At 43.6% G+C, this 26,423-nt stretch overlaps 1 protein-coding gene across 1 annotated transcript in view; it reads left to right on the plus strand.

Moving 5' to 3' along the window:
• Positions 1-3,545: 3,545 nt before the first annotated feature.
• Positions 3,546-26,423, plus strand: part of LOC137089649 (zinc finger protein 850-like) — a 77,359-nt gene continuing 54,481 nt past the window's right edge. The window contains exons 1-5 of the mRNA XM_067453217.1: positions 3,546-3,604; positions 4,721-4,800; positions 8,468-8,613; positions 13,619-13,684; positions 21,174-22,682. Of these exons, the coding sequence (XP_067309318.1) occupies positions 8,529-8,613; positions 13,619-13,684; positions 21,174-22,682 (1,660 nt within the window). The 5' untranslated portion in view covers positions 3,546-3,604; positions 4,721-4,800; positions 8,468-8,528. The remainder of the gene's footprint in view (positions 3,605-4,720; positions 4,801-8,467; positions 8,614-13,618; positions 13,685-21,173; positions 22,683-26,423) is intronic.

Raw genomic sequence — 26,423 nt, forward strand, 5'->3', positions numbered from 1 at the left:
CTGTGACAACACAAAAGGGGCAGGGTTGACCATGATGCACTCCAGGAGGCATGGACCACAAGTTTATATATGCCCATGGGGCAATAACTGATTGGCCACATCTTAACTGATAGTGACGCATTAACCAGTCTCCTGATCTCACTACACAGGCATTTGTTAATTAAAAGTAACAGACCCGGTGTCCATAATTTGCCTAAGGAAAAAAGGTGGAATAACATCCTGTGGACAGATTGGGTTTTAAGTGACCAACAATTTCATTACATGTGTTCAGATCAATCAACTCAAACTCAGACCAGATAGATGAACATAATGGAACATCATGTGTATACACTGAGTTGGACAATTGAGATCGTAAAATTGTGATCTAATCAACAAATAACTTTGCAAAATTGTCGCAGAGAGCAGTAGAGGGCTCTAAGATGGGATGCACAGAGGGATTTAAAACAGAGTTGATAGTAGCAAAGAGAACTTGAGGTTTATGGGAATTATTAGAAATAAGTTCAGAAAAATGTTTGCATTTTGCAGACTTTGCAGCTTTCTGAAACACCTTATAGGCATTTTGCATGATTTCATACGAAACCTGCAGACGGTCCTTTTTCCATTGGCGCTCCGCCTGTCTACATGCCCGTCTAAGGGTACGTGTAGTGTCAGTGTGCCAGGGCACTGGTGCAGGCTTGTGGTTTTTGTACCTCAAAGGTGCAATAGAATTCATGATATCTGCGCAGGTGGAATTAAAAAGATTAAGATGTGCATCAGCATCCAGGTTATGGAGGGAAGAGACAGATTCCAGGCAGTTACATACATCGTGATAGGCTGTGGAAAAAACTTCACTAGAGCGTTGGGTAAGACAACGAGTTAAACGTGCCAGCGATGGATTCTTAAGTGTGCGTCCAGTGAGAGGAACAGTAAAAAGTACAGGCATGTGGTCAGAGAAAGATGCACTGTTTATTTCTATATTTGAAATAGAGAAACCATGGGTTAAAATCAAATCAAGGGTGTGGCCATGGATATGTGTTGGACCAGAAACCCGCTGAATAAAGTCGAAAGACTCAATCATATTTAGAAATTCAGCTGAAAATGGTTTCGAAGCACAGCAAACATGAATGTTGAAATCACCCAGCAGTAAAATTTTGTCATATTTGATAACTAGATCCCCCATTAGAGCAGCAAGCTCACTTAGAAAGTCCTTATTTTGCTGAGGAGGACGATAAATTAGAGCTATGACAATGGGGTTAACTAAGAATAATTGTAACAACTGCACCTCAAAACTGTGGTAGGAGCCGGTAGGTAGAGATCGACAGTGAAGAGTGTTTTTAAAAACAGTAGCAAGACCTCCACCGCGGCCAGACAAACGCGGGGAGTTTAAGAAGTGACAGCCACGGGGCACCAGTTCCGAAAACGGAGATAACTCGCCGGGCTTTGTCCAAGTCTCAGTAACACACAAGAAATCCAGGTTTTGAGAGGCAAAAAAGTCATTTAAAATGAAGGTTTTGTTTACCAGAGACCGGGCGTTAATGAGAGCGAATTTCAGCCGCGATGAAACAGATGCTGGCTGTGTTTCTCGGCACAGCGAACGAAGGTTGTGAAGATTAGCTCCACCACGGCCAGGGTTGCTATAAATCCGAGCAGGTGCAGAGAGGAATCCGGGTATAATAGGGCGCAGCCATCGGAGTGGGCCATCCAGGGAAGAGTGGCCAGCAGTAGAACTGCGCGCAAACTCGGATCCCCGCCGAAGCAAGGCGAGCCGCGGATGGCGAACCGGCAATCGGGCCGATCTGAGTCGTACAGCGATGCCTCCGCGTTTGCCGCGCCTTCTCCGGTGTCTCCGGCGTGGTAGATCGACCTGGAGCTGGCACAGGTATGCAGGGGGGAAAGATGGGCTGGGTGGAAGCTCGAAATGCGGTCCACAAACATCGCACCTAACGTTAGGCCAGGCAGCGACCGTGCTACGAATGTTTAAAAGTGATGAACGGTCATAGACCAATATAGCATTACAATATAAAACTAGATGAGACATATATAAAAACATAGCAGGTACAAGATATAGCAATAAGGCAGTCTGCAGACGGCATGCCAAAGACATCGGCGCCATCTTCCAGCAAGCAACATATTAACGTTTTATGTCACCTAACATATTAGGCCTAACATATTAACGTTAACTTACGCACCTTCATGTCGTCCACTTCACGCCCGTTGAACGATCGATAGTTGAACGATCAAGTATGGTGACACAAAATATAACGTGGCGCGTTTCTAATCGGATTAAAAAGGAGAACTATAATGTATGGCGGAATAGCACTTCTGAGAATACTTTGGCTCGGCGCAGTAAAAAGTCCCGGCCGAAACATCTTCCCTCACATCTCCCTATTGACAGAAATGAGAGAGTGAGGGGGAGGTGTGAGGAAAGATGTTTCAGCCGGGACTTTTTACTGCGCCGAGCGCAGGGCTTAATGGGCTTATTCAAGTCCTCTTTTATTTTTTGAATTATTTTTATCCATTCCGTGTCTCCCACATATGTGTGTTTTTCAGCACTGTTTTTTCCCCCTGATTCGAGGTTGCCAGATAGGCTGCAGGATCCAGCAGGAACGTTTGTAGATCTGCAGCTGTGGTAACTAGAGCAGATCTGGCAACCCAGATGCCCAAACACTACTGACTTCGTGATTGGTCGATAGGTGGAGGGCGGAGCTTCAGGCCAAAACACAACTATGGTTATGCAATCATTTTTTCAATGTTTTCATAGGTAATAAGTAATAAGTAATCTTAATACACTGAGAATAAGGATTATATTGTTTGTTTGATGCTAATTAATTGAATGCCGATCCATGTGTGAGATGACATTCAAATAAATATATTTGAATTACATTAACATTTAAACTTTTTATTTATTTATTTTTAGTATAATGCTTTAAAATTAATATAATATTGTATATTATATAACTGAAACAAATTTGGTTATATTAATAACTATATTAATTATATAAAACACATCTAAATACCTCATAAGCAAACTAACCCTGGAATATAACTTGCTCCGGAGCAGGTAATGTTCAGAGAGTGCGTTGCGTTGCCATGGTTACTTGCATACCCTGAAAGTTACCTCCGTTTTTTGGAACCGAAAGTTGAGGTTATCTGCTAACTTACTCTTAAACATACCTGGGTATGTCACATAGCCTGCTTTCTGGAATACCCCCCTCCTTCATCAAGCTAACTTCAAAGTTTGTTTAGAAACTTTACTTTTGTTAGACATTGTACAGTTATTTTCAGACCCAGGAGAAAAAACACGTTTTTATGCATTTCAGTGCTCATACACACATGCACAAACATAATTAAATATAAAATTTATATTATATAAATAATGTATTCCCCTAAACAATACAGTTTTAACCTTTAGACAAAGTCTAACAATATTTACTAGTTTGCTATGTTCAGATCATCATTAAACAACATGAGTTTCTGTCATCTCTCTTATTATTTGTAAGTGTGTGCACTTCTGTGAACGTAGACTCAGCAGTGTGTGAACGGGACTTTTATTTTGGTGTGGTGATGTGACGTCATAAGGCTGCGCCGCGCTCTTCCGTCTGCTGTGATATTCGCCTCAGAAAAGGTTTGTGTTTGTTTGTAGCGATAGAAAACATCTTCAAAGTTTTAATATTTCATATTAAACATCATAATGTTCACCTTGCTGACGTGAGCCCGTCTACGTGTGACTGCACTGGCTGATAAAAGGGGGATAATGTGTTTTACGAGGTTAAATTGTACTTTTAATAATGAATAAAGTGTTGTGAGTAAACTGCCTACTCTCCTGTTCCCCTCGGCTGTTCCACTGACACGTTTCCCCCTTTTATCCAGTAAAATCTGTCTGCAGAGCCGCAGTTTCACTACAGTACTTTTGCTGTCATTTTTAAATCTTGGCGACTGTTCTGTCCTGAAACTAATCTAATAATCTAACGGTTATTGTTGCTCCTGCCGTTTTTTGCATCTGTTTTAGGGTAGGGGTGGGTATGGGGGTTAAAAAAGCCTCAAACCACAAGAATATGATGCTGCACAATAGGTTGCATTTTTCACTGTTGAATTGTCCTTCCTACTGTTTTAATGGAAGGTGGGTCATTCCTGTTATACAGTGACTTTTCTGTCTATGACTTACTTAAATTTTCTATAAAATGAGTCACATATTTATAAGAAATGGCTTAAATTATACATTTAGATCTTCTTTGTCACTTAAATAGATAAGACATTAAAAATACTTTTGTATTTAACACACCTTTTATATAAACATCAAATGATAAATATCTCAAAATATTTTTAGATTATGTGATGAACTAAACTACACTCAAATCTAGTCCTGCAGGAGTGCAGGTCTCTAGACCAGGGATGGGGAGACTGGTGGCTGAAGCAGCTCCATGTCTGGGCTGTTGTTGGAGCATTGACCGGGGAAAGTGTTGGGGGGAACCAGACAACTTTTCTTAACGAAAAAACTCTATGAGTCTATTTCTTTTTATTGTTCGTCGTCAGTTTTCTTAAAAAAACATGGACGACGCAACTTCATTCTCTTCCGCTGAAGAAACTAAAGCCTCCAGAGGTCTGAATATGGTGCTGACATCTTCTGTAAACGATTTTGCCCACTTAATTAAGTTTTGTTTTGTTGAAAGCTTTGTATAAATTGCATCATCTATTTGCCTGGATTTTTTCGTCTGACCAAATTTCGTCTTGTTTGTTCCAGACCGTGGTCCGAGGGAAATTTCACACCTGTAATTTTATTTCAGACCAAACTGAAAAGTCCGACAATCCGGACCAAACAAGGTAGGTGTGAAAACGCCCTCAGTCACACTCAAACTAGCACTACAAACTAAAAATGAGCACAAATTATACAGACACACACACACACACAGAAATCAATGTATATTTTTATTAGGGGTGTCCCTGACTAAGGATTTACACATTCGAATCAGAATTTTCGAATCTCTCTATGGTCGACCGATAGTCGAATCACCTATGTGTGTGTAAACCATAGACCGGAAAAATTAAACGGTATAAACGTGTTGGGAAGGGCAGGACACTAGTCAGCAGGAGGCTAAGACTATTTTTATTTTACTTTACACACGACACACAGCCACCACTTTTAATAAAGTGATCAAAACTAGGCTACACATTCGTAAATTAACTGTTCTCTCATAACATTTAAAAGCCGCGATCGAAACACAGAACATCACACAAATATATAAAAGAACATTTTGATAAATAAACCTAAAAAAATACCTGCCTAGAGAGGAAAAGAACACTTTGAGTGCGTTTATATGCACGCTCTTAAGACGATTGTGCCTAAAGGGGGTCGCACACCGGACTGAAGCTCAGCGCCGTGTCTCAGGTATCTCACACTGGACTGAAGCTCAGCGCCGTGTCTCCGGTATCTCACACCGGACTGAAGCTCAGCGCCGTGTCTCCGGTATCTCACACCGGACTGAAGCTCAGCGCCGTGTCTCCGGTATCTCACACCGGACTGAAGCTCAGCGCCGTGTCTCCGGTATCTCACACCGGACTGAAGCTCAGCGCCGTGTCTCAGGATCTCACACCGGACTGAAGCTCAGCGCCGTGTCTCAGGATCTCACACCGGACTGAAGCTCAGCGCCGTGTCTCAGGATCTCACACCGGACTGAAGCTCAGCGCCGTGTCTCAGGATCTCACACCGAACTGAAGCTCAGCGCCGTGTCTCAGGATCTTACACCGGACTGAAGCTCAGCGCCGTGTCTCAGGATCTCACACCGGACTGAAGCTCAGCGCCGTGTCTCAGGATCTCACACCGAACTGAAGCTCAGCGTCGTGTCTCAGGATCTTACACCGGACTGAAGCTCAGCGCCGTGTCTCAGGATCTCACACCGGACTAAAGCTCAGCGCCGTGTCTTAGGATCTCACACCGGACTGAAGCTCAGCATGGCTCAGGATCTCACACCGGACTGAAGCACAGCGCCGTGTCTCAGGATCTCACACCGGACTGAAGCTCAGCTCCGTGTCTCAGGATCTCACACTGGACTGAAGCTCAGCGGCGTGTCTCCGGTATCTCACACCGGACTGAAGCTCAGTGCCGTGTCTCCGGTATCTCACACCGGACTGAAGCTCAGTGCCGTGTCTCAGGTATCTCACACCGGACTGAAGCACAGCGCCGTGTCTCAGGATCTCACACTGGACTGAAGCTCAGCGGCGTGTCTCCGGTATCTCACACCGGACTGAAGCTCAGCGCCGTGTCTCAGATATCTCACACCAGGCAGACGTGAACATTATATTCCCGCGAGCTCAATTTTGAATCGACTTCTGACAGAAGAGCTGCACGATGAGTGTATCTTGTAGCACAGGGTGAAATCAGTATGTACATTCACGATTTGAGGGAAATATACATTTAATCGCCGCGGACAGACATCGAATGCCGCCGTCGGTGTATACGTGTTCAAATTTTAAAGGAGCGGCGCATCCGTTGCGAAGCTCAGTGTCCTTAAAGGGGCGATCGCTCAGCGCCGCGACACGTCTATAACACTATTATTGAGCACCCCCTTATTGCCAAAAGGGTGTAATCCTCGTTTCATAACACCTGCAAAGATTCGACGATGAGATCAGTGGTCGAATCCGGTCCTGCATATCGATGCATCGAATCTTCGACTATTAGGGGTCACCCCTAATTTTTATATATATTTATTCCACACCAACGTAATAAATTGCTCGGCATCTACGAGTGAGCGGGATTTTGATATCGCGGCTCTTCCTGCTCTTGACTCTGATTCTCAGTGAACATCTTGAAGAGTATTAACGTAAACACAGTCATAAACAGTTCAGGAAGAAATGAAGAATGAGTAACAGGACCAGTGTTCAGGATCCATGAGTGCGGCAGTTCTTAAAGGGACAGCAGTCATTTGTTATTCAAACTACAAAAAGACAAACAATCACACTGATCTTGACTGATCAACTTGTGTAACTTTAATGGTTTCATCTGTAGGCTATTTAATTTTTTACAAAGAACATTATTCAATATTATTTTAAATTTAATTACTTTGCGTTTTTTAATTCAGTTTCTTACCAGAATGTTAGACCTACCTGAAAAAATAAAGCAGTCTATTTCATTTGTATCTTTTATTCTATTATATTTATTTGTGCTATTGTTTGTAATCTGTTTATATTTTCTTATTTTATTACTGTTTACTCGTCTTTTTAAATTCAATTTACCGTTTGAAATCAAGCTTCCTTGTGCTGTGTGTAAGCTATTGCAACACAATTACCTCGTTGTAAAAAATACATTGAGTTAGCAAATATTTGTGAGAATTTTAATAGTAATGATCAATGTTTATATATGAGAAAAAGCTTTATCATTTAAATGATATTTTCAGAAGAAATTTTGATTGCCTAGACTTTCAATAGACGGACAAAAGAATTATTATATTGAAAATATCTATTTGACAGTATATACAGCAGTTTTTCCCCCGTAGTATCGGAAATAGCATTGAATATCGATGTGACGTTTTGACTCAGAATCGTTCAAATCAAAACGATGCCCAACCCTACTGAGAATTATTTTGAGTGTATTTGATCAATAATAAGCTGGGGAAAAAAGCAAATGTTTGCACTTGTATGTCAGAGGCGGTTTTATTACGGTATGTGTGTGCGCTTCAGATGTGAGCGCGAAATCTGAGGGGATTAGGTTAGTAGAATTATGTGCAATCCCGCACGGAATTCAGACCGATCACACGCTAACACTGACACACTGTCATGAGGAAAAATCCAGCAGAGCGCGCGTTCGGAGGGTTAACCGGGCTGAATGAGAATATGTTGGTGTGTGTCAACTCGCTGTCGGTCGGAGAGGAGAGCGCAGCTGGTATCGATACTGTAGAAACTGAGTATCATATCCTTTCAGACATTTCAGAATCTATATTTTTGACAACACTAGCTGCACTGTGCCGACCCAGGCCTTTTAAAAGTGAAATAATTCCACACTTCAGAGCGCCGCTTACCATGCTCCATGGCTGCAAGAGCAAGCTGGCGCGGAAAGCACTTCCGGAAATCAGGTGGCCACTATGGAAACCAAAACTTGCGCGTTTGGAACCGATGATCGGAATCGAAAACAAATTTTCTAAACGATTCCAATGGCATCGTTATTTTTTAAACGGTTCCAAGTTAGAACTAGTTCTCGATGCCCAACCCTATTTTTGACCCGATATCTTTGACCTATATTACACATCTGTGCACGTTTCATAATTAATATAGCCTAGATGAAATCTAAAAATAACATTATAATATTTTAACACAACTATGAAACAAAATACATTGTTTAATGAAGTCTTCTCCTTTCCTGTCGGCGCTGATAAAATGGTGAATTTAGCTTTGAATATAGTTGGTGCTGCAGATAGTAATGCCATAATATTAACTGATACTGAACTAGAGCTGATTGAGACTCACTCTTTTTCTTTCTGTTAATTATCTTAAACAGGACAAACACACAGAAAAACCCCTGGAGAAGTGACAGATCCACGTGACACACTACTATAAAGATGGCGTTTATTAAAGAGGAGAATGAAGACCTGAAGATTGAAAATGTGTTCAGTTTGAAACATGAAGAAACTGAGGAACGAACAGGTTGGTTTCATTCTTAAAGTTTCATTCTCAACTCATTTTTCAGATCTTTATTCAGATGATCATTATCCAGCTCTACAGAAATGAGTTGATTTTTTGAATGTCGTCAATCCTGCTGGCTGGAGTAAACGTGTCATTCGTCAAGTCTACTCGCTCACAGATTGTCTCATGATAACAAGCAAAGCTTATGCACGATGTAAATAAGAGTTTGCTGTGCCGTTATTGATTATAGAGGGAGTTCCTGTTGATCGCACCATAACGGCTACACTGCTCGCTTTGTCGTATAAACTACATTCCCAATGTGAAGAAAGGTTTTGATCATGCTTTTCCACGTATTCTGCAAAGTTTCAGGAATGACGAACTCTTTTAATTGACTGAATACACTGTCTTGATCTGCGAGTCACTGCTGAAATGGCCATGATCAACCCTCCACACACACCTGAATCACCATTGGCTAGTTGTTTTTCTAGTTTACTCACCAGACTTGTATCATCTGTTCATATTTTTATAAACCCACGAAAATAGTCGAGTAGTCCTGACTTCATATCAGCAAAATATCAGCACATAAACATGTTTTATATTTAGATGAGGCAAATACACATGCGTTACGGACGTGACTAAAAAAGACGAACGTTTTTCGAAGACAATATATTTTGTAGACAGAAGCAACAATATCAGCCGAATGGAGAAGGGTTGGCTCTTTACAGAACATAAAACATCTATTTTATTTCAGTTTCGGAGGACTAATCAATGTTACGGTGTGATGTGACCGTTCTTAAAGCGGAATTTATCAGACTATAGAAAAAACATATAATATGCTTCAAAAACAATACATCTAGCGGTTATTTAATATAATCAGGCATTTATTAATTTATATTTATATAAAACTGATTATCTCTTCATTACGGCTCCTGTTAGTGGGTGGGATATATTAGGCAGCAAGTGAACATTTTGTCCTCACAGTTGATGTGTTAGAAGCAGGAAAAATGGGCAAGCGTAAGGATTTGAGCGAGTTTGGGGCCAAATATACACACACAAATGGGTTACTAAAGTTAACAAATTAATGCGTACTTTTTGTATACATCTAACAGATTATTGAAAAAGCTGGATCAGAATAAAATATGTACACTTATCACACTGAAGCATTGAATACTGTTCTGTTAGAGGTAACAGTCTAAGACTCAAGACCAGTAGTGAAAAATGAAGACCAAGAGTCAGGAGTGCAATTAATTAAAGAGAAATTTTGTGAAGAATAGTTTGCCAGCTTCAAGTCTCTTCAAGTCTCACAAGGAGTTCATAGCTCGCGCTCCCTTTCGCCCCGTCTCTTGTACATATCATTTCTCAACAGTTAAGCTGTTATTAAGGTCTATCCACGTCATTACTGCAAGGTGGATGATTCTGATTGGCTCAGAGAAAATGAACAGTCATGGTAAATTTCCACAAATTGTCAGTTAATCAGGTTCACGTGTCCATAAATCACTTGTTGACGCTTTCACCCCGTGATTAGGCCCGTAGTGACCTTCCAGACCTGGAGCAGGTGCCAGCTTGCCCAGAACAAAAAGCTCACCCATCTCTTAGGATGCCTGTAATCCACCTCCAATACTGATCTGTAACACAGAATATTGCGCACATACATAGATACACAGTCTCTCCAAGGTTGGAGCTGATTGAGCTCCAGTTCTAACTAGAATATTCTCCAAAACATAGTGATAACATGTGCTTTCTCTCAGTGAGAGTACAGACAATAGTACTGGCAATATTCATCTTGACTCTTTAGTGTTTCAGTAAAAGGACATATAAAATGAATAAAAGATAATAATAAAAATGAAAGACAAATCCATATTTCACGTCCCTAGAGCCAGTTTCCGTGTCCAGAGATCGGGTCGTTGGGGGCCTCGCCTTCGACTGTCGCCCGATCCACTATGCACCGGCCCCGTATGATCCCTCCTGCAGGTGGTGAGCCCACAGGAGGGCGGCCCCACGTCGCTCTTTCGGGCTGAGCACCAGGCGCTCGCATACGAGCCCAAACCCCGGGCCTGGCTCCAGGTTGAGGCCCCGGCTGCGCCATGCCGGGCGACGTCTCGGCCCTTGTTTTTAATTTCATCATAATGGGCTTGTGAACTGCTCTTAGTCTGGCCCGTCACCAAGGACCTGTTTGCCTTGGGAGGCCCTACAGCCCCGGACAACATAGCTCCTAGGATCATTCAGGTACTTAAACCCCTCCACCACGATAAGGTGACAGTTCAAAGAGGGGTATGGTCTACCTATGGTCATGAGCTGTGGGTCATGACCGAAAGGACAAGATCCCGGATACAGGCGGCTGAAATGAGCTTTCTCCGCAGGGTGGCTGGGCGCTCCTTTAGAGATAGGGTGAGAAGCTCGGTCACTCGGGAGGAGCTCAGAGTAGAGCCGTTGCTCCTTCACATCGAGAGGAGCTAGCTGAGGTGGCTCGGGCATCTATTTCGGATGCCTCCTGGGCGCCTTCCCAGGGAGGTGTTCCGGGCATGTCCCACCGGGAGGAGGCCCCCGGGGCAGACCTAGGACACGCTGGAGGGATTATGTCTCCAGGCTGGCCTGGGAACACCTCGGGGTACCCTCGGAGGTGCTGGAGGAAGTGGCCAGAGAGAAGGAAGTCTGGGCGTCTCTGCTTAGACTGTTGCCCCCGCGACCCAGCCCCGGATAAGCGGAAGATGATGGATGGAAATCCATATTTCATATCTGGAAGCCTGGCTAAATGAGCAAACACTGTTACTGCACTCCTGGCATGTTAGGGGTCTGGGATACCTCCAAAATCCAAACACACATGATGTTACTATTAAGTGTTTAGTGACACATCACACATCCCTAGGCCAGACCCTCAGTTACCCCTGAGAGACCAAATACACACTTTAGAAAACATATATGAAGAAACAATCAGAGGTCCTACTGATTTAGTAATATAACTATTGATTTGGTTTTAATAATGAATTTATTTAGGATAAATAAACAAACCTGATTCCACGCCACACATTCCAAAAAAGTTGGGACAGGTATACTGCATCAATTACAACATCATGGCTGCGTAGGAGAAGGATCCAGCTACTGAAATGGCCAGCCTGCAGTCCAGATATTTCACCCATAGAAAACATTTGGTGCATCATAAAGAGGAAGATGCGATAAAGAAGACCTAAGACAGTTGAGCAACTAGAAGCCTGTATTAGACAAGAATGGGACAGCATTCCTATTCCTAAACTTGAGTAACTTGTCTCTTCAGTCCCCAGACGTGGAGACATTATAAAAAAAGAGGAAATGCCACACAGTGATAAACATGGCCTTGTCCCCACTCTTTGGAGATGTGTTAATTAAGGATGTGTTGATGCCATGAAATTTAAAATCAACTTATTTCCCCCTTAAAATTATACATTTTCTCAGTTTAAACATTTGATATGTCATATGTGTTGTATTCTGAATGAAATATTGATGTTCGAAACTTCCTCATCATTGCATTCTTTTTTTATTCACAGTTTTTACAGTCCCAACTTTTTTGGAATTGGGTTTGTAAGTATATTAAAGGGATAGTTCACTTTAAAATGAAAAGTGTCATCCTTTACTTACCCTCAAGTTGTTTCAAACCTGTATGAATTTCTTTCTTCAGCTGAACACAAAGGAAGATATTTTAAAGAATGTCAGCAACCAAACGGTTAACTGGAGCCATTGACTTCCATAGTAGAATAAAAAAAAATACTATGGAAGTTAATGGCTCCAGTTAACTGTTTGGTTGCTGACATTCTTTAAAATATCTTCCCTTGTGTTCAGCTGAAGAAAGAAACTCATACAGGTTTGAAACAAATTGAGGGTGAGTAAAGAATGGCAGAATTTTCCTTTTAAAGTGAACTATCCCTTTAAAGCCGCAGTGGATTTCAGAATCTCCCTTCAGTACACATACTGTTTATTTAGCATTTTTTCTGGTTTTAACACAGAATTAGCTGTAAAACATATTGTTAATAGAACAATAAGCATTTCAGAACATTAATCATACAAAACACTTCAAATAACTACATACATCAAATATTATACAACTCATATCTGTTAGGTACTGTAAAAACTACAGTCAAATAGATTAATCTACTAATGAACTTGAAAAAAAGTTCAAAGAAATAATCACCACACACGTAGCTTAATATGATATAGTTTGATATTTGAAGCACTTTGGACAGGTATACATGGTCTTTTTGGGATAATCTCCCCTTCCCTTTTCTTGTTAAACATGTCTTCTTTCCCACCTGTCATCTTGGAAAATTCATTGTCCACCTGCAGTGCATAAAACAGAAACAACACAATATTAATATGAACTAATTATGAAACAACCTTTGTGTAAAGTGCTCGGCAGCTTTGTTAAAAATGTATTAACAAGGCTGGCATGTCTATGAAGACGAGATAAACAATATAATAACACCATATTATAATGTCGTAATCGTGTAAGAGTCATAATTTCATACAATGAGAAAATAGTAATAGTTTAATAATAGTAATAATAATAGTTTAAAACAACAATGCATTAAACGTGTCAAGAGACATTTTGATCTTACAAAAGCTTTCCATTTCTTTCTATAAATCAAAGAATACTGAAAAAATAAACAACTGTTTTTAACACGCATCTCCCATTACAGTATCACAGATGAATATAATAATTGTTTGCAATATAATCTACAGATGCATACACAAACAGATGTTCCTGGCACATTTAAAGGTGTTTTACTCACACACACCTGATCCGGAGAACAAACTAAGCACTGTCATTGCTAAGCGTTTATATCTCACTGCCCATAGACATGCCTGGGGAAAACACAGTGTCCCACAACGCATGAACATCACGACGGCATTGCTCTATTTTTTGTGCGTGTCTACATTTAAATAATGAATTTATTCATTATATTCCTGATATTTTTAAGCATTTTCCCATAATCGGGTATCGGTTTTGTAATCTCAGATTTCCCGATAAATTGTGCCATCTTGTGGACATTTTTAGAATTGCATACAAGCGCGCCATTAACGGACTGTCTGAGGGGAGATGAGTCAACAACGGTGTTCAAAGGTAAAATAACCTGCATCCCTTAATTAATCAACTTTGTTTAACATAACATTAATGCACAATTGAGATATGCACAAATAAGACGTTATGAGATGATAGTTTAAACTAGGCGCTGTACATTTACATTTAATCATTTAGCAGACGCTTTTATCCAAAGCGACTTACAAAAAAGGGGAGAGTAATAGAAGGAACGGAACAGACAAGGCCAAAAACCTGTAAGAGCTGTAAGAAATCTCAATTAATTAGCACAATACACAATTTTTTTTTTTTTAATAAAGACAGACATCTACAACAAAAACTCACGTCCGCAAAGTGCCGAACACTGGATTTTGATAGCTAAGACAAACTCTGTAGAGACAAACTCACTGACAGAGTCGTCAGGTAATCCGTCACGTCACAATAAAGACGTAACTTCACATGAATGAAACAAAACAGCCATGAATGAGAACATGTTGGAAGTAAAAGCACCGAATTTCTTTCTTTCTGTGCGTTTATGCTCTGTCGGATTCAGCCGTTCACTCACCGAGTTGTTGCTCCAGGCCTCCAGCATATAGGCTAACGTTACCGTAGCCTATGTAATCAAGACCGACTCGTTTAAAACTCCTTAAATTATATTAACGTCTGCTATATAACATTTATATAATAAATATCTCATTAATTACAGCTCTGTGAAAATGAATTATTAGGCAATCATGTATGAGAGCATGTTGGAAAGCGCTGAACTTATTTCTCTCTCGGTGTTGTTTATGCTTGTAACGTGTTCATGGGTGTGGAAGGAAGAGGACACAGGGGTCGGCTGGACTTTTGACGCTTTACTTTATTTAGAATACTCAAAACACTTTCAACACACTCAATAGTGTGGTTTCTCTCAACACAACGATCACTTCCGGGTCGGCACTTCCGGCTTCCGGGGTAACTCAGTCTCTGGGGGATCGCGTCAACAGTCCTGCTCTCTCTCTCCCTGGCTTTCGGTTCCACTGGCGTTTTATCCTCTCTCCACGCCCATTACTGGAACAAAATAGAGGTATTATTAATCTGCGTCCAACCCACTCACTTACCACTCGTCCCGCGGCTCTCTCTCTCGCTGCAGACCTCGCTAAACCACGCCCCCCTTGCCACATACCCCCACCGCCCGACTCAGGCCGGGGAGCCGTCCGGCCTGCAGCCCCCCCCCATTTCTGGAGAGGAAGTCGGCCACAGCCATCTGAGCACCCGGCCTGTGGACCACCTTGAACTTAAAAGGCTGAAGAGCTAGATACCAACGGGTGATCTGCGCCGTTGGTATCCTTCATGCGGTGGAGCCATTGGAGCAGAGCGTGGTCCGAACAGAGGGTGAACTCCCACCCCAGGAGGTAGTAGCGGAGGGTGAGAATGGCCCACCTGATGGCAAGGCACTCTTTTTCGATGGTGCTGTACTTAGCCTCTCTCTTCGAGAGCTTGCGGCTAATGTACAGCACCGGCCGCTCTCCCCCCTCCACCTCCTGGGCCAGGACTGCGCCCAGCCCCCTGTCCGACGTGTCAGTCTGCAACAAGAAAGGGAGAGAAAAGTCAGGGGAGTGTAAAAGCGGCCCGCCACATAGAGCAGCCTTAACTTGGGTGAAAGCCTGCTGGCACGGCTCCGTCCACTGGACCGTATCTGGTAGCCCCTTTCTAGTAAGGTCAGTCAAAGGGCTGGTGAGGTCCGAGTAATTTGGTATAAACCTTCTATAATATCCCGCCAGCCCCAAGAACTGCCTTACCTCCTTTTTGGTCTTGGGTCTCGGACAGGTTGCAATCGCGGCAGTCTTATCAATTTGGGGACGCACCTGTCCATAACCCAAGTGGAAACCCAGATACCTTACTTCCACCCGCCCAATCGCACACTTCTTCGGATTGGCCGTGAGCCCCGCTCCTCTCAGCGACCTCAGGACCGCCCGGACATGCTGCATATGCCGCTGCCAATCGTGACTGTAAATCACGATATCATCTAGGTAGGCAGCAGCATATGCGGCATTGGGACGCAAAATTCTATCCATGAGGCGCTGAAAGGTAGCGGGTGCCCCGAACAAACCGAAAGGAAGCGTGACAAATTGGTGCAATCCAAACGGCGTGGTGAAAGCTGTCTTTTCTTTGGACAATGGAGACAAGGGGATCTGCCAGTAGCCCTTTGTTAAGTCCAATGTCGAATAAAATCGAGCCGTGCCCAGCCGATCAAGCAACTCGTCAACCCGCGGCATTGGATAAGCGTCGAATTTCGACACTGCGTTCAACTTGCGATAGTCCACACAGAACCTGACCGAGCCGTCGGTTTTAGGAACCAAAACTATCGGGCTCGCCCAGTCACTGTTGGACTCCTCTATTACTCCCATGTCCAGCATTGCCCCTAATTCTTCCTGAACCTCCTTTTTCTTGTGTTCAGGCAATCGATAAGGCTGGCTGCGAACTACCACGCCCGGCTCGGTCTCGATATGGTGCTGAATTAAGTCGGTTCGTCCCGGTAGGGGCGAGGACACGTCGGCGAACTCCGCCTTGTAATTTTGATAAATCAGTGAGTTGGGGCGGTGAGAGGTGATCTCCACCAGGGGCCAGTGCGACTGATTGTGCCTTGATGCTCGCCTCTGGCCCGAGATCATCCTCCCCCCCATCACCGTGGCCAACAACACTGATTCGACCTCATTCCATTTTTTAAGTAGATTGAGGTGGTATATTTGACGCGCCCCGTTCCTATCGGATCGTATCACTTCATAATCGAGATCCCCGACCTGTCGTGCGACCTCAAACGGCCCCTGCCACTTTGACATTAATTTAGAGCTCGACGTAGGGAGTAATATGAGCATTTTCTCTCCCGGTGGGAATTTGCGTAGTTTCGTACCCCTGTTATATGACCGGCTCTGGCGGTCCTGGGCTTGTAACAAATTCTACCTGGATAGCCGCCCCAGTGTGTGGAGTTTTGTTCGCAAGTCCAGCACATATTGAATTTCATTCTTCGCCAAAGAAGGTCCCTCCTCCCAAGTTTCTCGCAGGACGTCCAGCACCCCTCGGGGCTGGCGCCCGTGGAGAAGCTCGAAGGGGGAAAACCCCGTGGAGGCTTGTGGGACCTCTCGCATGGCTAATAAGAGGGGTTCTAACCACCGATCCCAATTTTTGGCGTCTTCCTGCACGAACTTACGGATCATGGTTTTAAGTGTGCGATTAAACCGTTCGACCAAGCCGTCCGTTTGTGGGTGATAGACGCTTGTTCGAATGGATTTAATGCCCAATAATCCATACAGTTTGCGTAACGTACGTGACATAAATGCCGTGCCTTGATCAGTGAGGATTTCTTTCGGAACCCCCACCCGGGAGATCAGTCGAAACAGTGCGTCCGCAACACTCTTCGCAGAGATGTTGCGGAGAGCCACTGCCTCCGGATATCGTATTGCGTAGTCCACGATAACTAACGCAAAACGATGGCCGCGTGCGTATCGCTCTAATGGCCCGATGAGGTCCATCGCAATTCTCTCGAAGGGGACCTGCATTAATGGAAGGGGGCGCAATGGCGCTTTTGGAGCGGCCAGTGGATTCACCAACTGACATTCTGGACAAGACGCGCACCACCTGCGCACAGTCATGAATGCCTGGCCAAAAAAAATCGGGTCATAAGGCGATTCAACGTGGCCGCTTGTCCCAAGTGGCCCGCCATTGGATTAGAGTGAGCCGCCCGGAAAAGCATTTCCCGGCGGCTCCTCGGAACTAACAACTGGGTTGTGTCTACTTTTGTCCGAGTGTCTTGGGTCACTCGATACAACCGGTCTTTTATTATGGCGAAATATGGATAGGTGGCAGGTAAGGCAGGTTGGAGAGACTGGCCGTCGATAGAGCGGACCTGCTGGAAGGCGTTTTTGAGAGTCTCATCCTGAGACTGCTCCAAAGGAAAGTCATCGCGGTCCGAGAGAATCAGTTTCTCGATCCCGCTCGTTTCCTCTGAAGCCGTCCCCAAGGGTCCCGTCTCAGTCTCCCCAAGCTGCACTCGCGCCGCCCCCCTCCTAGGCATCCGCACATAACGACCCCAATATCGCCGAGAATGCAGGTTCGCCACCGGCAGTTGTTGGGCGGCCGCCTGGGCTTCTCCGGACAGTAGTGGTATCAGACGCACCGGCCACTGTGCCCGGGGCCACCCGCAGGCCTCCGCTGCCTTTTGAAAGAGGTCGATGAAGGCCTCGGGATCATCTTGTGGCCCCATCTTGTGAAGGGGCACGTGAACCGGTGCGCCGGCCGGCCCGGCGGCCTCGGTGCGAACCTCCCGGTCAATCCAGCTCCGGAACCTCTCGCGGTCCTCTTGCTGGCCTTGGACGATGGCCGCGAAGCGGCGTTCCTGATCCGCCCGAAGGTCCAGCAGGGCTTGATGTTGGTCCCGGTGGAGGACCGCGAGGGATGTTATGATGTCCTCAAATGGCGTGGCGGAGGGCGTCTGCATGGCGGCGGCGCTGTCCTACTTCCTCCCGGGTTTCGGCACCAGTGTAACGTGTTCGTGGGTGTGGAAGGAAGAGGACACGGGGGTCGGCTGGACTGTTGACGCTTTACTTTATTTAGAATACTCAAAACACTTTCAACACACTCAATAGTGTGGTTTCTCTTAACACAACGATCACTTCCGGGTCGGCACTTCCGGCTTCCGGGGTAACTCAGTCTCTGGGGGATCGCGTCAACAGTCCTGCTCTCTCTCTCCCTGGCTTCCGGTTCCACTGGCGTTTTATCCTCTCTCCACGCCCATTACTGGAGCAAGATTCAGGTGTTATTAATCTGCGTCCAACCCACTTACTTACCGCTCGTCCCACGGCTCTCTCTCCCGCTGCAGACCTCGCTAAACCACGCCCCCCTTGCCACAATGCTCTGTCGCCTTCAGCCGTTCTCTCACTGAGCTGCTGCTCCAGCATATAGGCTACCCACTGTATGTAAACAAGACCGACTCGTTTAAAACTCCTAATTATAATAACGTCTGCTATATAACATTTATATAATAAATATCTAATTAATTACAGCTCTGTGAAAATGTATTACTATGCCTATCTCCGCGAGACGTTAACGTAAGTTAAACGCAGAGATTTAAACAGCGCTGTCGTCAGCATTTCATAGACATTTATTTTGATACCGTACTAGATGAGATAAGAAGAAAAACAAACAAACCCGCGAATACATCATAGCTATTACAATTACAAAGAATATTCAATCTCTACTTTATTAAACACATAAACCTTGTAAAACTGTAGTTTAAAATGAATGCTTATATTTATGATCAGTTATGGGGATTTGATTGACTCAGCTCTCATTTCTGTTTTTCATTTGAAAATGTTAGACTTTATAAATGTATTTTGCCTTTTGTTAATATGGCTGTATTTATAAATAAAAAGGTGAAACAGCATTAATGTTAAAAAGTAGGGGTGTAACGATTCGTTTTAACAACGATTCGATTCGGTTGAAATAAAACAGTCACACTGATTTAAATTTTTGGCTAAAAAGTTACTGAATCGATTTCAAGTCACTGAAGCGTTACGGATCATATCGTTCTAAATGAACCAATATCGTCCTTAAATCGTATCGACAACCTCAAATCGTGATACGAATCGAATCGTTGTTAAACGAATCGTTACACCCCTATTAAAACGACTGCACTGTATTTAAAAAAAGCTAATTTTTTCAGACTATTTATTGATATAGATGTCTTTTGTTCTGTATGTAAGGGAGTGAAACCGCAAAAATTACAATGTTTAAAAAAGCTCAGTTCAGTGCTGTTGCTGTAATTGTAAAAAACAGAAATAACACAATAAATAAATAAATAAACATTGGTTCTATATATCGGGTTATCGGCACACAAACATCCAAATAATCTGTAATAAAAAATCAATATCGGTCGATCACTAGTAAACAACCCCTTAGTCAGTTGTTAGATCAGCATAGCAGTCAATAAACGGTTCAAGGAAAGTCACGTACAGGACATTTTGGCCCAATATACAGGACATCCGGGGTAATACGGGACAGTTGGCATTTCAGAGTGGGCTATGTGGGAAAACAGATGGGAGAACGTGCTTAAGGCCGGGGACACACTGCAAGCGTGCCGTGAGCGTCTCGGCTGCGTGGCATGTCCGTTTGTATTTCGGCTCCTATGTTAACCGGTTAGAGCTTGCACACTGCCTGCGTCACATGTCTGAAAAAAGTCTGTAGGTTAAAATAAATGCAGATATAGGCCTAATTGTAAAAATAAAAAACATTTATCGATTTTGAAATATTAAAGGGGTACTTCACTGCCTTTTCATATTAAACTATGGTATTCCCTTAACTTAAACGAGTTGATACATACCTCTCTCGTCTCAGTGCGTGCACTTAATCTCTCTGACACGCAGTGACGATCTGATAGCATTTAGCTTAGCTCCCTAAGCCCAGTTCATTCACTATGGAACCAAACAGAGATCAAGTTAGAAGTACCAAACACCTCCATCTTTTCCCTATTTAAATACAGTTACACGAATAGTTGAACGATCAAGTATGGTGACAAAATAAAACGTGGCACGTTTCTAATCGGATTAAAAAGGAGAACTATAATGTATGGCGGAATAGCACTTCTGAGAGTACTTTGGCTCGGTGCAGTAAAAAGTCCCAGCCGAAACATCTTCCCTCACATCTCCCTATTGACAGAAATGAGAGAGTGAGGGGGAGGTGTGAGGAAAGATGTTTCGGCCGGGACTTTTTACTGCGCCGAGCCGAAGTACTCTCAGAAGTGCTAATCCGCCATACATTATAGTTCTCCTTTTTATTCCGATTAGAGAAGTGCCACGTTTTATTTTGTCACCATACTTGATCGTTCAACTACTCGTGTAACTGTATTTAAATAGGGGAAACGTGGAGGTGTTTGGTACTTCTAACTTGATCTCTGTTTGGTTCCATAGTGAATGAACTGGGCTTAGTGGGCTAAGATAAATGCTTTCAGATCGTCACTGCGTGTCAGAGAGATTAAGTGCACGCACTGAGACGAGAGAGATAGGTATCACCTCGTTTTAGTTAAGGGAATAACATAGTTTAATATGAAAAAGTGGTGAAGTAACCCTTTAAACCTGTTAATGCAGAACGAAATATTCTATAGACTATTTTGCCGTGAATATCATAAATATGTATGGTCAATAGGCTACTGCCGACGTTGTCTTTGCTGTATTAATAGGCAATATATTTATATTTAACATAAAGTATAGGGCTTCCCTGTACATTAATAGCAGCAGCAGCGCCACGTCAGACACGCTTCGGGTTTGCAAAGACAGAGAAAACGCCACCCAGCCGCCTCGCGGCTGACACGCAACAGAAACGCCACACTCAGACCACGCTTGCAGTGTCTCTGGCCTAACTCTGCAAGACAGTGTCCCTCCAGGACCAAAGCTGCCCATTCCTGATCCCTACGATAAAACAGATTATATAACATACTACCGTATACCCTGCTAACAATGCTTCAAATGTCTAAATTGTTTTATGTATGTTTTTCCCCTAGATCAAGTGGCATTGAAAGAGGAAAGTCATGAACTTAATGAAAAGGAAGAAGAGAAAGACCTTTATGATAAACATGATTTCATGACTGGAGAAAAATCGACACAGGCTAAAAAGTCTTCCTCACAAAAAAGAGCTCAAAAGACAGGAAATAAAAGCAATTTCACCTGCCAACAGTGTGGAAGGAATTTCACTGTAAAAGCAAACCTTATAATCCACATGAGAGTTCACACTGGAGAAAAGCCTTTCACCTGCCAACAGTGTGGAAAGAGTTTCAGAGGTAAAGGAAACCTTGACAGTCACATGAGACTTCACACTGGAGAAAAGCCTTACACCTGCCAACAGTGTGGAACGAGTTTTTCACATAAAGCAAATCTTAACAGTCACATGAGAGTTCACACTGGAGAGAAGCCTTACACTTGCCAACAGTGTGAAAAGGGTTTCAGTGAAAAAAGAAGCTTTATAGCCCACATGAGAATTCACACTGAAGAGAGATTATTCACCTGCCAACAGTGTGGAAAGAGTTCAACTCGAAAAGAAAGCCTTAAAATTCACATGAGAGTTCACACTGGAGAGAAGCCTTACACCTGCCAACAGTGTGGAAAGAGTTTCAGTGGAAAAGGAAACCTTGAAGTCCACATGAGAGTTCACACTGGAGAGAAACCTTACATCTGCCAACAGTGTGGAAAGAGTTTCAGTGAAAAAGGAAACCTTGAAAGGCACATTAGAGTTCACACTGGAGAGAAGCCTTACACCTGCCAACAGTGTGGAAAGAGTTTCAGTGGAAAAGTAAACCTTGACAGTCACATGAGAGTTCACACTGGAGAGAAGCCTTACACCTGCCAACAGTGTGGAAAGAGTTTCAGTGAAAAAGGAAACCTTGACAGTCACATGAGAGTTCACTCTGGAGAGAAGCCTTATACCTGCCAACAATGTGGAAAGAGTTTCAAACATAAAATAAGCCTTGACAGTCACATGAGAGTTCACACTGGAGAGAAACCTTACACCTGCGAACAGTGTGGAAAGTGTTTCAAACATAAAAGAAACGTTGACAGGCACATGAGAGTTCACACTGGAGAGAAACCTTACAACTGTCAACAGTGTGGAAAGGGTTTCAGTGAAAAAGGAAACCTTGACAGGCACATGAGAGTTCACACTAGGGAGAAGCCTTACACCTGCCAACAGTGTGGAAAGAGTTTCAGTGGAAAAGTAAACCTTGACAGTCACATGAGAATTCACACTGGAGAAAAGCCTTACATCTGCCAACAGTGTGAAAAGTGTTTCAGACATAAAAGAAACCTTGACATTCACATGAGAGTTCACACTAGAGAGAAGCCTTACACCTGCCAACAGTGTGGAAAGTGTTTCACTGGTAAAGGAGCCCTTGACAGTCACATGAAAGTTCACACTGGAGAGAAGCCTTATACCTGCCAACAGTGTGGGATTGGCTTTGCACGGAAAGTAAGCCTTATGGGACATATGAATATTCACACTGAAGAAACGCCATTTACATGTGATCAATTTTGAAAGAGTTTAAGATGAACCCTTAATTACCACATGATAATTCACACAGGAAAGAAGCCATTTATATGTGATCAGTGTGGAAAGGGTTTCAGATTTAAAGATGTCCTTTAAGGCAGGGGTGTCCAACCCTGCTCCTGGAGAGCTACCGTCCTGCAGATTTCAGTTCCAGCACTGCTCCAACACACCTGTCTGTAATTATTTAGCACCCTGATTATCATGATTAGCTGGTTCAGGTGTGTTTGATTCCGGTTGGAGCTAAAATCTGCAGGATGGTAGCTCTCCAGGACCAGGGTTGGACACCCCTGCTTTACGGGATCCCCTGGTGTTAAGACTTGTATAGCTTAATATAACATAAATTATGATTCTCAATTAAATATGTAATAGAAAACCCATGAAAGATCTAAGTTATTTAAAAAATCCATTACCTATTTGGACAATGGGCGGCGCCATTTTGTTTGCATTCTAAACTCCGTTGAAGTTATGCGATACGTGTCAGGACCCATTCATTGCCGTAATCATACTTTAAATCTAATACTGTCACATTGAATACATTTTGATACTGTTGAAATTCTGCAGCAGAACGATGACATCTCAGGGGCCTTATTCACAAAACTTCTTAAGGCTAAAAGTTGTTCCTAACTTGCCGATTTAGAAGAAACTACGTGTCGTTCCTATTTCTAGGACTCCTAAATGTTTTGCTCTAAGAGTATTTCACAAAGCATTTTGGCACTTAATCTAGCTCCTAAATCCATGAAACGCTAGGAGTAGTCAAGAAGACTCCTAAGCCTAAGTCTGTGGCGTTATCTAATGTTAGGTTAGTCGGCTCTCGACAGTTTGAACGTGCGCCTCACAAATTTTGTTTATAAAACCTCAGTTGTTGCTTGAGTTCTGCAATCTCTCAAGATGAAGACATGCTTGAGTTGGACAATTAGCTAAACATATTTTGGTGACACTTAGCCTACTTTTTAAAAATCTTTATTTGAATATGGCTGCATTTTTAATTTAAAATATTTATTTGAATATGCCAACAATCTTATTTTAAATATTTTATTTGAATATAGCAACATGGAACCTCGTTCATCAAAATATTTCTATATTTTAATCACTGACAGAGACTCCAGTCCTCCCCTATCAGCTAATCACTGTGGTCATAGTTAGCAAGCGTGATGACATCATCCACAGCAATGAGCTCAACCCGCCTTCACTCTTAACTTAAGACTTCTCTCTATTCCTTAGTAAAAGTTGCTCTCAGAAGCTTTGTCAGAACAGATTTGAAGAAAAAACTCATAACTAAGAACTTTTACTGCCTTAAAAGAGAGAATGTTACGTGAATACAGCCCCAGATCATTACAACTGTAGTTACTATTATCATGTATACTTAATTTAGCTATGGCTGCAAAGAAGTCCCCTCATTTCAAATATAGCAGGACTATCACCGCTGCCACTAAAGATAGCGTTGTAAATCTTCCTCATCAGTTTCATCTCCACAGCATCCCAGAAAGCCCAGAGAAACACGATGTTGCAACAGAAACTATTGACTCTCTCTTTCCCAGCACTTTAGACAGAGTTGCTTCTTTGCAATTAAAGAAGAAAATAGTCCAATGCCGTGGTACAACGATCACACCCGGGAGGCAGCAGCAGCCAGAAAAATGGAGCACAGCAGGAAGGAAACAAAACTGGAGGTTCCCTTTCAGTCGGTCACAGGTCCTTTCAGTTGGTCACAGGTAGATCTGTTTGCTGCCCCGGACACGTCCCACTGCCAGTTGTTTTATTCCCTGACCGAGAACCGCTGGCACACAGCTGGCTCTGGGATCTACTCAAGTATTCGTTTCACCCAGTGAGCCTTCTTGCACAGTACAAAGTCAGGGAGGACGAGGAGCAGGTCTTGTTGGTTGCGTCGTATTGGCCCATTCCTCTGAGGAAGGACCTTCTGACTCGTGGAGGTTCTAGGTGACCTTCCACAGGCTGTGGTAGACACCATCATTTTGGCTAGATCTCCCTTTACTACCCCTTTTCTACCAAGGCAGTGCTGGTGTGGAGCCAGAACCTAGTTTAAAATCGGTTCTTTGTCTTTTTGTCACACCCAAAGCACCAGCTCCGAGCCAGGAAAAGTGGTTCTTAAGTAGCAGCAAAACATTGGTGGTCTAGAAGTAAGCACCGATTACGCAGTGGCTGGGGGCGGGGTTACCGTGACCAACAAGACAACAAGACAAACTTGAGATCCCCCATTTTTAAAAAGCAGCTAATCAAGCTAATAGCTGCTCGATTGTAATCTCTGTTTATACAAATTACGGTGAGCTGCACGAATGCGTTGGATTTGCTGTGTTTTGATGCCGATGTAGGATCATAAAGCTATGTGCATCAATAGTAGCGCAACATTTGCCATTGTTGATGTAAGACTTGTTTAAGATGCATTGGTGCTGCGCAGACCGATCGTCGTATGATATCAAAGTGCAGTGAGAGCATACATCTCCTTATGCTTTTGAATCGCTCGTGCGGTATTTTGATATCATGCGTGGATCGTTCTGTGCAGAGCCGATGCATCTCAAACAAGCTTGGTGTGTTTGTATTTCCCGTTGCCTCGCTAGTGTTTTTGAGAAAGATGAGACGTATACAGTGACGTAAGACCTGGCTCTGTGCTGTCTCTCTAGCCTGTGGAAAGCCAAACCAGTTCTTTGAAGGCTCGTCAGTCAAACCAACTCCGAACTGGCACTAGTCAACAGCCAGGTTCCTGAGGGGAGTGAGGAGATTAAATCTGCCTCGCTCTCCCTCTATTTCCTCTTGGGACTTGTCTCTGCTGTTAACCGCACTGCATTGGCTTCCATCAAGAGGGTATGGGACCTGCAGGCATTTTCGGTCGATGAATCGTATCTGGAGTTCCGGCCAGTTAACTTTCATGTAATCCTGAGACTGCGACCCAGATATGAGCCCACGGTTCTCACCACTCCCCTTCGGGACCAGGTTGTGAACCTGCAAGCGGCTGCCCCCTGGCTTTTTCTCTTTCCCTTTCGCGCTTATGTGGACAGAACGCAAAGTTTCAGAACCTCAGAACAGCTCTCCATCTGTTACAGAGGCCAGCAAAAGGGAAAGGCTGTCTCCAAGCAGAGGATAGACCAGTGGATGGTGGATACCAAAGTCTTGGCGTATGAGACCCAAGGCGTGCCTTGCCCGCTCGGATTGAAGCCACACTCCATTAGGAGTGTTGCCTCTTCCTAGGCGTCGGAGCACAGTGCCTCGCTGACAGATATAGAGCTGCGGGCTGGGAAACACCTAAAACGTTCGCTAGATTTTATAGCCTCCATGTAGAACCGGTTTCTTCCCATGTGCTCGCTTCAAATAGCCAGTAATAACAAAATGCCTGTACTAGTGTCAGCTTGCTGCGCCACTCCCCTCCTCATGGACCTGATATGCGCGCATATATTCTCTATAAAGTTCCTCCGTAACCCGCAGTGGTCAGACGTGGAGGAGCGTCCGACGCCATGTCTAACACTTTCGTGCATTGGTGGAACTTGTGTTAGGTTGGGAATCCATATGTTTTGACCTCTATGGTGGTCCCATATGTATATTCTTCCACGGTATGGCGAGCCTGTTTCTTTCCCTTATTGGCCTGGGCCACCCCTGGCACTTTGTATGTTGTATTGCCCACATGGCCAGTCCATATGTGTATCTTCCACATGATATCTTTTAATGGGTGTAATATGTGGCTTACGTAAGCGGCCCTCGGGTCATG

Source organism: Pseudorasbora parva, chromosome 2 (assembly GCF_024679245.1).
Source record: "Pseudorasbora parva isolate DD20220531a chromosome 2, ASM2467924v1, whole genome shotgun sequence".
NCBI classification, from domain to species: domain Eukaryota; kingdom Metazoa; phylum Chordata; class Actinopteri; order Cypriniformes; family Gobionidae; genus Pseudorasbora; species Pseudorasbora parva.